The 16,398-nt window shown below is 37.7% G+C and overlaps 1 protein-coding gene across 1 annotated transcript; it reads left to right on the forward strand.

Moving 5' to 3' along the window:
* Positions 1–343: 343 nt before the first annotated feature.
* On the forward strand, positions 344–12,898 carry LOC121423173 (transcription intermediary factor 1-beta-like). The gene is made up of 2 exons (XM_041618484.1): positions 344–658; positions 9,483–12,898. Exon 2 carries the CDS (start codon positions 9,681–9,683, stop codon positions 11,535–11,537), a length of 1,857 nt encoding a protein of 618 aa, XP_041474418.1. The 5' UTR covers positions 344–658; positions 9,483–9,680; the 3' UTR covers positions 11,538–12,898.
* The last annotated feature ends 3,500 nt before the right edge of the window (positions 12,899–16,398 follow it).

A 16,398-nucleotide genomic window follows, 5' to 3' on the forward strand; every position in this document is an offset into this window, starting at 1 on the left:
CTTCTTTTTCATGACTACTTAAACTGATTGCCCCCTTTTAAGGTCTGAATATAAAATATGTCCAGCCCGTGCTTACGTTCGCATTAGTGGATTTTTGAATTCCAAAAAACAGACCTTAAAATGTCCCTTTTTCTGGTCTGAATATCACAAATACTGCTCGCGCTTGCATCATTTGGTCATTATATCAGGGGAGGACCCAAGATTTTATTCTGTTTCCTATTTCCCGATTTTAACCGGGACAAATTTCCGCCTTGCGTCCAAAACAAATTATTGTGGCTTCCGATTTGAACTGTCAATCAAAATGTGTAAATCCCCAGAATTGTAACCAGAAATATATATAATAGAGTTAATCTGTTATTGATTCTGGAATAATTATTTTGGTATGAGAAGAAATATAGTCTTTTCTTTTAAAATCTGCTAAAGATGCATCTGGAATCTTTTTAATAGGTTAGAGAACGTTATAGGCCTTCATCTCAGAATCATTCGCAGAAAGAGGGGATAGCGAAACGCTGACGCGAGATACAAGTTATTATTGGATCCTACCTCAGCTCAGGAATCTGGATTTTCTGCGCAAATAAGATTGACAATTCAAAAAGGTTGACTTCATCGAGGAGTATTGACGGATTTTGAAAGAGAGCACACGAAAGGACGTCCAGAGGTGAGCGAAGGCGATTCGAGTTTAATAATACCGACTGGTTAATTTTACAGGGAGGCAAATTAAAAGTTTGCTCCGACGTGTGTGAATAGTCTATTCAATCAAAATAAATACCACCTCGTTTACACTGAATGCACTCTAAAAACACTGAGTAAAAGTTTACCGAAAATTGGGTAGAAAGCCTGTTTACTGGGTAATTTTTCGCCACATATTGGTCAAACGCATGTTTTAAGGGAATTTTAAGGCAACATTGCGTAAAAATTTACCATATATTTGGTATGTTTTTACCCAACAAACATGCATGGTCCTATTTTACCCGATATTGGTAAATTTTTTTTAGAGTGTGGCCATTTGTTCTACGGGTATACATCGGGTAAAAAAGTATCCAATCGCTTTGCATATATCCCCCGGCTGAGTTCTGCAGAAAATATCAGTCAATTTGATCATTGGACATTCAAATGCAAGCAATTTATTTCAGACGCTTGATTTTGAGTAGCTTTAGATTAAAACTGAATGTTCAACCAGATTGAAGAAACATCATTTAATTTCGGCAAGTTCAGTCGAGGATTCATTTTCATCTTTGGGCAATCACTTCGAAATTTCTTCCGCAGAATTTAATGTCAATGGTCTCTTGATCTTCATAAATTTCTTTCCCGATTCCTCCTGTCATTTAGTCTAAACATTTTTCTCTTTTTTCTAATTTATTTATTTTCTGTTTTTGCTTTATGGTTTCCTCTCTGCAATGGCAATTACTTCTCCTTAAGCCCATTGCAATATAACCTCATTTCGTGTTATTCTTCCGAATTCTATTTTTCATTAATTTCATGTGATAAAATACCATTCAAAACCATCTGCAAGTCAATGTCAAAAGTATTTGTATCATTACATTATCATTACCAAATGTTCTATCGGTATAATATATCGAATGCAAAGTAATTCTTAAAACTTTTTCTTTATAAATATAACCTTTTATGTGCTTGGAGAAGAATTCGCAATTAACATTTGCGTTAAAGATGCCAATTAATGGTGACGTAATAAAAACTTTTTATATTCGTTTTTTTTATTCTTTTAAGTGCTTCCGTCAAACATGTCAAACCTTCAGTAATAATATACTTCGATTTTGCTAAGCCGGTATAGTTCAGAATGGATTGTATAATTATTTGCATAATTTAGATAAGAAATTGGAAGGATTATAGTTTAAATTAATGAGCGCTGAGGAATACAGGAGAAAATGAATTAGATTAATTTTCCCCTGCTTGCCTCAGCGCTAGAGAGAGATAGAGAGGGTGTGTGTGTGAGGGGGAGGGGGGTGGAGAGAATGGAGGGCGTTGAAAGGGGTTGCCCCGATTACCTTCTAGCTCGCATGTCAGGGTTGTGAAGGTGTATCCCCATCCCTGGGATCAAAATAAGTTTTGGATTGAAAAAATAGTTCACAGTTGTAGTATGTAAACAAAATCCTTTACGATGGAACGGTGAGTGTGTATTATTGTAGGATGGTAAGCATGGTATATTGCGAATGGAGGGGGTTGAAGGCATGGGCGTAGCGAGGGGGGGCAAGTACCCCCCGGCGTCTCCCTGAAAAAAAATGGCGGGGCAAAAACTTAGGGGAGACAGAAAGAAAAAAAGACGAGAAAAATTTTAGGAAAACGAGTGAATAAAATAAGATGAGGGAGAGACTTGCAAAAAAAATATTTCATGTCACTTTTTTCTAGTTACCTCTCAAATCGTAAGCAATGCACCATTTATAAAGCCAGGCTGACACTTGCACGACTTTTGGCCACGATTTTGTCGTGGCAAGGCGTGCCATTTTAGGGCACGAACTGGGAGGCTCCCGCACTGTTTACGACTTGTTCAAGCATAGTTCACGACGAGTTCATGAATAGTTCACGAATGCGTGCCCGTCAGTGTCCACGTTGACACGAGATAGCACGACGAGTTCACGCATAGTTTGCGCATAGTTTACGCACTTCCCGCATTGGCACGACGAGTTTGCGCAATTCGGACGATGTCGTGCTGAACTATTCGTGATCACGGCGTGAGCTGTTCGTGAACTTTACGTGGCAGTTTGTTACAGTCGTCGCATGGCGGGCACTGTCACGCACTGGCACGAATCCTCCCGCATCGTCCCGACGAGTTCACGACGAGTTCGCGAACAGTTTGCGAATAGTTCACGACCCGGTCGCTAACTTTTGTCGTGACCAAAATTTCGAACACTTCAAAATTCTCGTCCCGACATGGCACGCAGTCATGACGTGTCACGACGTATTTACGCACACTTCACGCCAGTTCACGACTAGTTAAATTGCGACTGGCATGACTTGAGTCGCGCCAATGCGTGACACAAAATCGTGCAAGCGCCAGGCTGGCTTAACTCCGTTCAGTCTGAATTTAGGACAGCTGAATGTGGAGTAGGCCTACCTCAAGGGTCATTACTTGGCCCATTGTGTTTATTTTCATTTATTAATGATATTTATCGTTCGTCAAATCTCCTTTCCTTCATCATTTACGCCGACTATACCAATGTTGTTTATTCGGATAGAAATCTCTTTCACTTGTGTGAAACTGTAAATACTGAACTAACAATGTTTGTAAATGGTTTTGTGCAAACCAGCTTACCATTAACTATAGAAAATGCAATTCATTATATTCCGTAATTCCACAAGGAGTATTGATCTTAATAATATAGCGGTGAAGCTTAACCAAATTATTCCAAGAGTTGAAAATACTAGGTTTCTTGGCGTTATCATGGATAATGATTTAAGATGGATGCATAACATAAATGAAATTGAGAACAAAGTTGCAAAAAATATTGGAATAATACATCGCCTAAAACTGTATTGCGTACATTATATTGCTCCTTAATCTTGCCATATTTTTTATTATTGTTATTTGGTCTGAGCGAACACATACTAATCCAATCTTTAAAAATTATGTTCCCTTCAAATAAACGTGTGCGTATTATTTCTCCAGACGAAATGATACCACTAGCAAATACTAAAAAATTGTTTCATTCCCTAAAATTGTTGAAATTAGACGACATCAATAAACATAAACAATGTCATTTTCTCTACAGGTGTTTAAGTTCTCAAATTCCACAAAGATTTAGTGGTTTGTTTATGCAAGTTTCAAACATATATCATTTTGATACCCGCTCAAATAATCAAATTACAATTCCCAAACATAGAAAAATAATCTTCCAACACAACATTCGTTATACTGGCCCCAAAATATGGAACGAAATTCCGGATTACATAAAACAATTTCTATCGACAACTAGCTTGAAGTATAAAATGAAAAAAAAAACTGCTTCTGTCATTTTTTATATATTTTCCACCTTACGTTTCCTTTTGACTTTAAGTTAACTTGAACCATGGACATTTGTTGTTGCGGCCTTTATATTTTGCCCCCTCTGATACATTTGTTGAGCATTCTATTTTATTCAGTAATTTATGCCCGCCTCCCCACTCACGTCAGATCAGGTCAGAACGCTTACAATGCTTACTAAAAATTCTGCTCGCGCTTAGCGTTCGCGGTAATAATCTAGTTACATACCCATGTTGTTCAGGATCACAAACATTGCCCGGAGCGTTAAATTTTTCAGGACAAATACATGAAAGTTAAAAAGGATTTAACTCGCGCTTCGCGCTCGCACTTTTTACACAGGGCTTATGAGATTATTTTATTTTATGATGTTTTATAAGAATAATGGTAATTAGAAGTGACTGTGAGGGCAACAACAAAAATAAATTTTGAGCGGCCGATCGGGGAAAATAATTTTGGCCCCACCTCCTATTGGCGAAAACTGGATTCACCCCTGTGACCCATACACAGAAAAAAATTGTTGCCCTCCCCCATTAAACGATGAACCCCAGTAACCCCCCGCCCCCGGAAAAAATACTAGCTACGCCAGTAACGCCACTGGCGTGACTGGTTGAAGGGGGTTTCCCGGTTATTTTCTAGCTGACATGGATGCCAAATTTTTTGTAAATTTGAAAGCCGCAACAGCAGAACCATGTACGGGGGTCCAAACAGGATTTTACGAAAATACTGGTAAATAACATTTCGATGATTCTTGCACGGATGCGGCATGTACAAAAACTGAATCCACCACGATGGGCGAATGGTGAGAGGCATTATGGCAAACTTGTGAGTGTAGAGTGTTGAAGGGGTTTCTCCAATGAGTTTCTAGCTAATCGTATTGACGTCGAGGTTGTAAAGGTGAAGCCGAAAAAACCTGCACGGGGTCGAAAAGGGAATGAATTTGGATTCTTTACAAAATAGTAAATATTTATTCGAAGATTCCTGGAGGTTTCACAAGCGTTAAACATTTCCCATAGACTCGTGTGTTACTCATTAAAAATAATGATGAAAATGGAGGGTCGAATGTTTACTTCCTGTCCAGTGGATATCTGACATTCCATATCTGACCTGACATTGGGACCTCGACCGGCTCATTCTAAAAAGTAAATCGACATTTATGAAGACATCTCCTGACAGGATCATCACATCAGGTACGGAAATGAAGGACTTCTGTCAAATTCATCATCTGACACAGTAAACTTGCCCTAATTCATCCGCCAGTCAAAATAGTTCAAAAGTTGGTGACATTTCTTACCAATTTGGGAAAAGAAAGAGCAGTAAATACTCCCTATGGAATCATTGTTCAATGACAGGGGCGGAAATCTCTCCCAAAAGGTAGGGGGGACAAGGGGCTGGAAAATTTGACAAGCAAAAAAAAGGGTTATCACCCCAAATTTAAGGACGTTTCGACGAAATTTGACAAGCATAAAAAAAGGGGAAAAGGATTATCATTCCAAAAGTAAGGTCATCTCGTCCTAAAAATACATGTTTTATTTCGATTTTGAATGATGTATTTCTTACCATCAGAAAAGACCACAAATAGTAGGGGGGACATTTGATATATTTAATTTTTTCTTTTGTATAATTTTCTCTTTTTTTGTATATATATATTTTTTTACTGTGTAGGCCCACTCAGTGCGTCGGCATACCTGGAACATCCAAGCATTTTCTGTCCCTTTGAATATTTTTTTCTTGCTGATAATACGAGGGGTGCTGGTTTGCTTATGCTCTTGTGTGGTTCGGTTCCATGCCGTATTTATGTTGCATCGGACGGTCATAACAAGGACAAGTTTTATTATGTACGGCACCCGTTATCTCGCTATTTAAACAACAGTAAAGATGATTTTTTTAATATTACATTGCAATATTCGTAGTGCCAATAAAAATGTTGATGCTTTGCATTCCCTTTTACTTATTCGAAACTCAACTGTTTGGTTATAGGCTTGTCAGAAACCTGATTACTTTTGAAACTGAAACTGATCCCCCCCCCCTGGGATTTCCGCCCATGGTCGATGATCAATCGTATGCAAATTCGAAATTTGAGAATGAATATCTTTTGCCTTTCTGTTGTGAACACGCTCGTGCGACCTGGATGTAAACTGAGAGTGTGTATCATTATGGGATGGCAAACATGCAGCACATTCAGTACATGACATCCTTGAATATAACGTTGCAAACGACTGGGAGGAAGTGCAATTAAACCATACCATTGTCTTATCCTGAGGGACTCACACCACTCCTTAGGATCGATGTTTTGGCATCTATGTTTTTTTCTCTGAGAATTCATTTACAAGAATTGTAATCGGTATATCAAACTAGTGAAGCAGAATTACTTTCAAGCCACAGGTGTGTATTTTTTCATCTTTGGAATAACATGCATGTTTGGTGCTGATACATGTATAGGAGCAGGACCACAGTATCCTGGATAACGGAGGATATAACAGTGTTGTATTTAATTTACTACTCTGGTGCTAGCTATTGATGAAAGTCCGCGAAGAGAATTATACATTACCAGTAATAAAGGTAAGCAAACCCATTGAAACCAAGAGAGAGGGGGATCAAGAGAAGGAGGGGAGAAATAGAGTGAGAAGGAGTGAAAGAGACGTGGGAACGCCAAAAAGTAGAAAGGGGATGAAAAGAAAGAGCGGGAAAACCCCAAGGCTGCGGCCAAGATCCCGTTCTCATTACCAACCTACAACTGGAAAGTAGTTCGGTGGAAAAAAGTGAGTTAGGAGAGTAACGTGAAATGAGAACATTCGAAGCGGTCTTGGAAGCGATCTTCCAAACCAGTTCGGAAAACCATCTCAAGATGTACGGTGGTTTTCAAGATTGCTTTGCCTCGTTATACTTGTTTTCGCGTGAGGATATGATGCGGTTTTAAATTTCGCGCGGAACATGTCACCTTTCTGAGAACGTTCCCGTAGCAACAAGACCGCTTTACGTTAAGCGGGTTTTGAAAACCACTTTGGGGTGATTAAAGGGATGGTCGAGGCTGAAAATATAAATGTAGTAAAATTCACAGAGCAAAATGCTGAAAATTTCATCAAAATCGGAAAACAAGTAACGAAATTATTGAATTTTAAAGTTTAGCAATATTTTGTGAAAACAGTTATATGCACATCGTAATGAATATTCATTATGTGGGCTGATGATGTCACATCCCCACTTTCCCTTTTCTCATGTCATAACATGAAATCATAAAGGGTTCATTTGTATACATGTGAAAAAGATGTGTATCCATTATGATGTAATAAGTTTCGGCATTAAATAATGCAATTGATCAGTTGTCAATCCAATTGTTTTAGTTCTTGGTAGAAAAATTTCGAATAAACGTAATTTCATATAATAAAATATAAAAGAGCAAGAGGGGATATGACATCGTCGGCCCACCTATTGAATATTCATAAAGACATGCCTAGATCTATTTCCCAGAAATAATGCAAATCTTTAAAATTCAATAACTTGGTTATTTGTTAACCAATTTTGATCAATTGTTCAGCATTTTGCTTTGAAATTTTACTCTATATATTGAGATATAGATATCTGCAGCGTGGAACATCCCTTTAAATGGAAACGTTAGCCAATCGTTCTTCCTGTAACGGTTTCCACTAGTATATTTTTTAGGATTTTTTTTCTTTTCCTCGTTCAGTGGTACTTTATTCTTCATATTCCTTTCTCATTTTAACAATTTCTTTCGAGGCACAGTGCGTGTAGAGTTACATAACAAGTTACATATAAACATGTAACAGACATCAACTATTTAATCTAAAATGTAATAAAGATGAAATTTCTCTATATGGTTAAAGCTCTTTGAATATTTGAATTAAATGAACACTGGATATCAATCGCCATTTTACATTAAAAAAGTATCTCTTTCTGTTTTTAGGATTGTAATGAGGACAATGCCTAATTGAATTACCATCCTGTCAAGGCGTGTCTTTCAAAAAGCTGATCGTATATACATCCCCCTTGATTCTCTCTCTCGACCTTTATCTCTTTTTGCCTGTGCTTATCCTTCTTTTCCTTTACAACCTTCTATTCCATGTTATTATACATTGTAAGTAGACTTAAGTTTTGATAAAGAATATTGTAATTATGTTTTTCGTTCATTTGCTTTGCCATATGTCTAGTACTTCATGAGTTCTTGTAGATTGACCTTTCCAACATGTGCTGCTGGTCAATATATCAAAAAACATAATAAAAATAAATGAATTATCATGATAATAGCGAGCTTTCGCAATTGCAACGGGGACAAATTCTACAACATAATAAACCTATTATTCATGATTCAGCTTTTCGTTCACACACTGACCCACTATTTTTTTATAGCAAATTGCTGAAGATAAGCGACCTATATTTATTTCATTTAGGACAATTTATGTTTAACTTTGACAAAAATACACTTCCACGTGTATTTGATTCTATGTTTCCTCTTAATCGGTCTTTTCATAATTACCCTACTAGGCAATCTAACGAATTTCATTTACCCCGTTTTAGAACTTTATTGGCAAAGAGTACATTTATGTTCGATGGCCCTAGATTTTGGAACTCCCTCGACAATAACATAAAAAACAGCCCTTCCATTCATTCTTTTAACAGAAAACTTAAAAACGTCTTACTTAAATCCTACCGAGGTCTTCATTACTAATTCCCGCTCGATATCATCTCCTCTCAGACTTCAAGTTATTTTTGTTAGTCTTTATCATTTTTTTTTAATCCTCTCTTTTCGATCGTAAATTGTCCTAATTCTATTTTACGTTTATTTCTCCTTTTGTCGTCCTGTTTTGTCTTTTTCAATGTATTCTATTATTTTTCGTTTTGTCTTGTTCTATGAGTTATCCTGTTCTTTTTAATCTATTCAGTAAATCTCCGTAGGCAAATAGCAACCATTGCATCTCTCTCTCTTTCTCCCTCTCTCCTCTATTCTCTTCCTTTAGGGGGGGGTTCACATTATACAAGCTATATATGCTTTTTAGTGAATTCCCTATTTCCACAGATCCTTTTTTTCTATCCAAACTATATATTATTTGTCTATAAAATATTTTGTATTATTTTTTATATGTTAGTTATCATGATAATTATTATTAAATTATTGTAATTATTATAATCTATGAAAATGATTTGTATCAATATTTATGTTATTTCTGTTGGAAATAAATCTGAATCTGAACCTATTGAAAATGCCCGTCAAATCAAAATGAGCAGCTGTAATGTCTTTGTCAAATATTGCTGAGCCGGGACAGCTGATGGTCGTAACATTCTGAGCAGACAAGAAATGACAAATGTTGTTTGTCCAGACGACGGACAACAACACTGTTTTATTCAACGAATTTCGATAAAGACTGGGTTGCCATAAAGGGCGCTGACAATAGATTTTCTACGTTCCAGAAAGCGCCTGTGTAGTGCGTAAACTCCCTTTCGATGATATCATACCATTATAATAATCGTATTTTCATTATCATTTCAGCGTATTCTTGCAGACAGCGCCACTTATGACAGTTCGACATCTAACAGTACAGAAGCTGCTGTCATCAACGGTGAATTCTGGCATCATAGCAGTTTTGCCTTCATCTGACATCTGAATCTTCTGCTCGATGTCCAGTTAGTAAATCGTCTCGTTATAACTGACAAATTGGTATTATCGTAGCTTCTGAATTATACATCGATGGCTTCCATGGATCACATATTACCGCCAAATTTACAGTGCCCAATATGTTTTGAGCTTCTAGATGATCCTAAACAGTTAACTTGTGAGCACACATTTTGTAAGAGATGTGTTCATGATTTGTTGGCATGCTCTTCACAGAGTGATGAAAATTGCCTAAAATGCCCAGTTTGTCAGAGCACGACGGATGTCGGTGGTGGTATTATAGGAAATCTCAACACAAATGTTCCTCTCAAGTGTCTTCTAGAAGAGTACAGAAGTAAGAAGGGCCTTTGTGGAATGTGCGATAAAAAAGCAAAAGCCAAGCTCTATTGCCGTGACTGCGAAAATGAGATGTGTAGAGGTTGCCTAAAAATCCATAACAAGTGGTCGCCTAACCTCAAGCATGAAGTTATTGCCTTAGCAGAGATCAGAAAAGGGGTGATGGTCTTCAACGAAAAGGTGTACTGTCAAGAACATAAGTCCGATGGGAAAGATCATGTCTGTACCGATGTCTGTAATACTTGCAACAAATTTATTTGTATGAGATGCCGAATGCTGTTTCATGAAAAGAAAGGTCATTCCGTCATTGACGCTGAAGACTACAAGAGTTCTATCCGAAAAGAAATTGAATATCTCATTGACCAAGGAAAAACAAAAAGTAAGACTCTCAACAAGCATGTTGCCTATGTTATGAGTCAAATGGACCGTGTTATCGATCACACTGACAGCATACAGGCTCAAATAAACAAGGATTATAATGACATGTGCAAGAGACTAAAGGAACGAAAACGTGCACTAGATTGGCAGTTGTATGTTCAGAAGAAGGAACTCTGCCAGAGACTGGAGGAAATGAAAGACACCAGTGTAAAAATGGTCGTGAATATCGAGAAAGCGAGTGAACTGGCTGGCTACAGTTTAAATGCACCTCTTAGAGGGATCACCATTACCATCCATGAAGCACTATCAAGTGAATTAAAGACAGTCCTCGATACGGATAACCCAGAACAGAAGTTTTCTCGTGACATAGCTGAACGGGCTGAGGAAATAATGTTTGACCAAAAGAGTCAGTGCGATAAGCTAGAGATAGGGGATATCTTATTCGTGAAATGTAGGATGAAATGCGACGTTGGTCTCAACAAGGAGAACACCATCAATACGATGACTGCTACCTCGGATGGTATGATGGCAGTAGGATACAGTACAGGGGGAATCGACGTCTTCAATGCTGATGGCCAACTACAGACAACAGTACTCAAAGACGTTAATATCCTAGGGGTAGGATTCCTTTCTGATGGTCGGCGTGTTGTACTATCCACCAGTAATATCATGACATTGTACACATCAGAATGGGAGATACAGAGCACAAGGTTTCAGACTCTATCTCTTGATGAAGCAGGAATCGCTGACCTCACCATTGGCGATGAAAATCAGATCTACATCAGTTACAGGACAGCTAAACAGATCCAGGAATTCACACCAGCTGGTGGAAATGCCATAAGAGTGATATCATGTCAAGGATACGAACCTGAGCAGATCTGCAGCTTTAGGAATGGGTTCATAATAAAATCTAGCAGTAGTTCTGCCTGTTCTGTGAGTGTCGTCGACTGTCAAGGTGTAATAGAACACAATGTAACAGTCGAGAACGGTGCTTTCTGTCCTTCTGCAGTATGTCGTGAAAGGTCTATCCTCATCTGTTCATTCAAGGCTGATGAGGGGATACTCACTGTCAAGGAGCACAGTGACGAGTTGGCTCCAGTTAAGACACTCGTTCATCACCGGATCGTGAAACCTGAAAGGCACTGGTTTTACCTTCAACAGTTTCGATCTGGAGAGATCGCCTTCTGTACGACAGAGAAGATTTACATCTTCGAATAGTTAAGTCAACAAAAAAATGATGGGTGTTTTGAGCCTTTACTTTCACATTCCCTTTAGGCGTAACAGTCTCCACTGAACTTGCTTCTATGTTGAAAAATATACTGTAAATATCAAATGAATCATTGTAGTAATTACTGATAGGCTACTTTTATCTTGCCTTCAAGAGACTATCCATCGATGTCTTCATCTTAAATCAGGAATTTTCAGAGGTTTCTTCTGCGTCTTTCCTTCTACAATACTTCTCAACACTACAAGTTAAAGACCTATTAAGTGACATCTACATACTTATATTTATGCACATGATCAACACTGGCTCTTTCAATGTCGGCATTTGCGGGGGGATCTGTTATCTCACTCTAAATATGCGTTCACAATTAACATGGCAATTCGTGTGTTCTGCCATATACCTTTTCCACGTGGGATCAATTATTATTTACTAGTGGTATTTATAGGTGTGTGCAACGATTATGTCATTGCTTTGTATATAAAAATTGATACGATTTTTGTACTGCTTCGTGATAATTAATTTTATATTACATGTATTACATTCATTTTAAAGGCAGCATTTTTTTTAAATAGAAATTTGATATTACTTGTACATTTTCACATGGATTGCCAAATTCAAATGGGAATAAAGTGTGACTACAAATTAGGCGTATGTACCTAAGTCCATTAGGTTTAACGCTTAATTTTATTTAGATGGATATCCGCAAACACTTTGATCAAGTAAAATATCTGCAATATTTCAGTCTTGTTAATATAAAATCCTGTCGCAAGCTCGCAGAGTTTGATTGAAAATTTCAAAATATAATCTTTGTCGCTTGTAATATTGTGATGGGTTCCTCCCGTCACTCTCTCCTTTCTCTCTTCTATTAACTCATTAGACGGGACCCAGATCAGTTAATTGTGTCATTCACTCACGTGGTCAGCTTCCAATACCAGATCTCTCCCAAAACACATCCATAAATACAACCAACGCATATAAATTATACTTGAAATCAATCTTGAAGTTACAGCACTTTATTTCCGGGTAACTTACCCTTATATTAGTACAAAACACTGTGTCACACGAGCGGCACCTCGAGATCATCTGCAGCGCCCGGCACGTACGTCCTCCCGCAAGGCCTCATAAACCGCAACTAACCATTTTCAATGGACCGAAGGACATACGTGCCGTGCGCTGCAGCCGTCTCGCCACGCGCACGCATGTTTACAATAAACTGACTTCGTTACAATATCAAATACAAAATGTCTAAATGCTACATACGAATGTTATGAATACAGAAGAAAAAAATAAATCAAATCAATTGATAATAATCTTAATCCAGAATTGGACGTTATAGTATTTACATCCGATCAGGCCTTCATCATTTCGAGCGTACTCCGCTGTTCATATTACATGAACCATAATATATTCAATTTATTTATTTATTTTGCGCTTGGTTAAAGATGGCACACATAGGCCTATGTGTATTCTGGCATGTTTGATACTGAATTACTCTCCTGTTCACTGATATGTATGACTTTGTCATGTCATATCATCATTTTGCTTATGAAATTGAAATTAATAAAATTGATGAAAGGATAACGATTTACCAACTATATTCTAACGGTATTTGGATTTTCTTTTATCGCTTAAAGTACTCGTGTGAAGAATGAACATTAAATGAGCTTAAGTAATACAATTGAATCTTATAAGCTAGACAGATTATATTCATACGAAAATACTTTGTCCACACTTGTGATTTAATTGAGTTTTCCACAAGATTTTATTGAAAGTTTGTATGAAGACGATAATAATGATTGAAATCGACGACTAGATATGGTCTGTAGCTTGGACGATGGAATCAAGTCGGCTGTGGACGGTTGAGCATGGTGAAATAACGATAATGATAAAGATGATGATGATGCATGGAAGTACGAGTGCTGAAGCACCTCCCATTTTTTTTGTTAGGAGTGCTGCGTGTGTTCTTTCCATAGGCAGCACTCCCTGGAAATGACAAACGACAGAAATGTAATGAAAATGAACGACGTTTTGTAGGACCTCCCCCCCTTCATAATTTTCCTCCAATGCATGAAATAGTGCTTAACACCCGGCCCTTTTCAGATCGGGACATCAAATATTTTCAGCTCGCGCTTCGCTCTCGCATTTTTGATTTTCATTAAAAAATGTATTTAGAATGCCATATTCTAGGTCTAAATCTTAACATGCGCACGCATATGTTTATTTAGATACGCAGCTTGTTATTTATTATTATGTAAACGTGCTTAAATTATAAAGATTCAGAGAAGAAAATCGAACTTGTGCTCGCGTTCCGAGCTCACATTATGATGTAAGATACCCAATAAAACGTCCCGATTTAGGTCTGAAATCTCAATTTTGTTTTCGTTCGCGCTTCGCGCTCGCATAAATCGTAAAGTTGTATACCGATCCTGTTCATGATTACAAAAGTGCTTAGAATGTCCAGTTTTTAGGTCGGAATGTCAAAGTTTTCAGCTCGCGATTGTTGATATGTATCGTCTTCATCGGTAACTGTAAACATTCCTTATCAGGCCAGGGGCCCGTTGCAGAAAGAGTTACGTTTAAACGCATGTCAAAAAATCAATCGCAAGTCAAAAATGCGCGATGTTGATTGGTTGAAAATCAAGTTGCGCGTGATTTTTAGAGTTGCGTTTGATTGCAACTCTTTCTGCAACGGGCCCCTGAACGTATGTTAAAAATATCTGCCTCCGCTGATCGCGCTCGGAATAATTATTTGTTACATATATTACGCATCTTGTTCAGGATCACAAACATTGATGATAATGGTGATCGTGGTATGGTGGTGGGAGTGATGATGGTGATAATATTCATGCGTAGGAAGATGGTAATAATTGTGGTCGTTGCAGGGATGGTGGTGGTTTTGACGACGATAATGATGATGGTGGTGGTGTTGGTGTAATTTTTAAGCTCATAACCCAAAATTCGTCTGGTAACCATCCACAACGGAACTTTTTTTTATCTTTAAGATTTAGAGTGTATCTTACATCATGCATGCTTAATATGTTTTTTCTGGTATTTTTCCTGGAAAGTGAAAGGAAGTGAGATATATGGATGGGATGGAGAGGGATTGGAAGAGGGTGTAAAAGAGAGTGAGATGTGGAAAATTGTAATGGGGAAAGAGGATGGCAGAAAAGGTTAAAGAGAGTAAGAGAGAAAGAGAGAGGAAGGGATTAAGGAAGAGAAATGGAACGGAAGTGAAGAAAGATAATAGATCAGAAGTAGGGTAATAGAAGAGAGAGAGCGAGACGTGGAAAGAAGGAGAATTGACAACAGAGGAAATGAAAGAAAAAGTGAAAAGATGATTGAAAGGTGGAATCGGGGAAAATGTGATTGAAAGCGAGATATGCTAGGAGAGAAGAAACAAAATTGAGAGAGAAAAAATAAAGATAGATAGAATGTTAGAGAAAAAGTGAAAAAAAAATGGCTTCAACGATATTTAGTACGGTGAAGAGAGGAAGCTTGATCTCGGGCTTATATCCCTATAGAGACCAAGATTTTAAAATATTACTTTTCAGTGGGCGAGTAATAGTGAACGCAATATGACATGCAAATGTATAATTAACAAGTTGGACCTCTTGACAGGAGTAGCAAGACCTAAAAAGAAAGATTATGTTCATCGTAGGGCCAACAATTTGTGTCGGCAAAAATAAACCTAGAACCACAAATTGTCTCATATCATCTCCTTTCTTCAACCACTAGTCTGGTGCGTAGTACAGTGAATGTGTGTCGTTGCCTATGGTAAGGTTGTGTGCGTTGTGTTAGAGGCGAGTGTTATGTGAGGGAGGGTGAGAGATGGTATGTGTATATATGTGTGTATTATTATTATTATTTATTAGTATTAGTTTTGGGGGTTATATCCACTTGGTCTAGCAGTAGCAGTTGGTCAAACTCTCTGACCATACGAGCTTACCCATTTGCTCTTGCAACAGTTTGGTCTAACTTCCACTTGGCCTAATATAAAGGAATCGGTCAAATATAATTTGTTGGTATAATTGCCGAATCGTCGAATAGCCAAATGGTTCGTTTATATCCCAAATATAATTTCCAGTCTAGGAATTAGACCAATTAGATATATTAGACCAAATAGAAAAGGAAATTAGACGGAATGGTAAATAGGCAAAATGACAATTAGACCAAAAGGTACAATGGTTGTAGATGAATTGGAATTTGACCGTGGTATAGGATGAGGCTAAATGCATGGTCATTAGTCAAATCGGGTTTAGACCAGCTGACAATTTACCTTTAGGGAGGCTAATGGAGAGAAGAGCAGCAGAGCCCGTGGAAAATCCAGTTTTTACCCACATGGTCTAACAACAGTTGCAATAATTCTCCATTTGTCTAATATGGGCTTAAACATTTGGTGTACTAATAGTTTGGTCTAATTTGGAATTGGTCTAATATATACTTGGTCTAATTCTCATTTGGTCTTATGACCAATTCGTCTAATAGCCAAACGGTCTAATTGCATTTGCAACTCTATATGACCTTTTTTTGTTAAATGTTAAGTGAAATGGGGCGACAATATGTGGTGTTCCCTCCTCCACAAATAATTGTTGTCTAAATGATGCGACAATATTTGCGCAGGGGTGACAATTCGTGGTGTAAAATTTTGCACAAATTCTCGAAGGGGGGGGGGGAATTTGTGGTGTCACACCCTTCCCCCCCCAAAAAAAAGTAATGAATAAAAATGAAAATAAAATGAAAAAATGTAACAACAGGATAACTGAAGAATAGCGTCACAATTTGAATGACAATTTTGATTGACTTTTAGTTTGCTAAAGGGGCTAAAGACTTCTACCCGAGTTGCTTCGTTCATTT

The sequence above is a fragment of the Lytechinus variegatus genome, chromosome 10 (assembly GCF_018143015.1).
Source record: "Lytechinus variegatus isolate NC3 chromosome 10, Lvar_3.0, whole genome shotgun sequence".
Lineage (NCBI taxonomy): Eukaryota > Metazoa > Echinodermata > Echinoidea > Temnopleuroida > Toxopneustidae > Lytechinus > Lytechinus variegatus.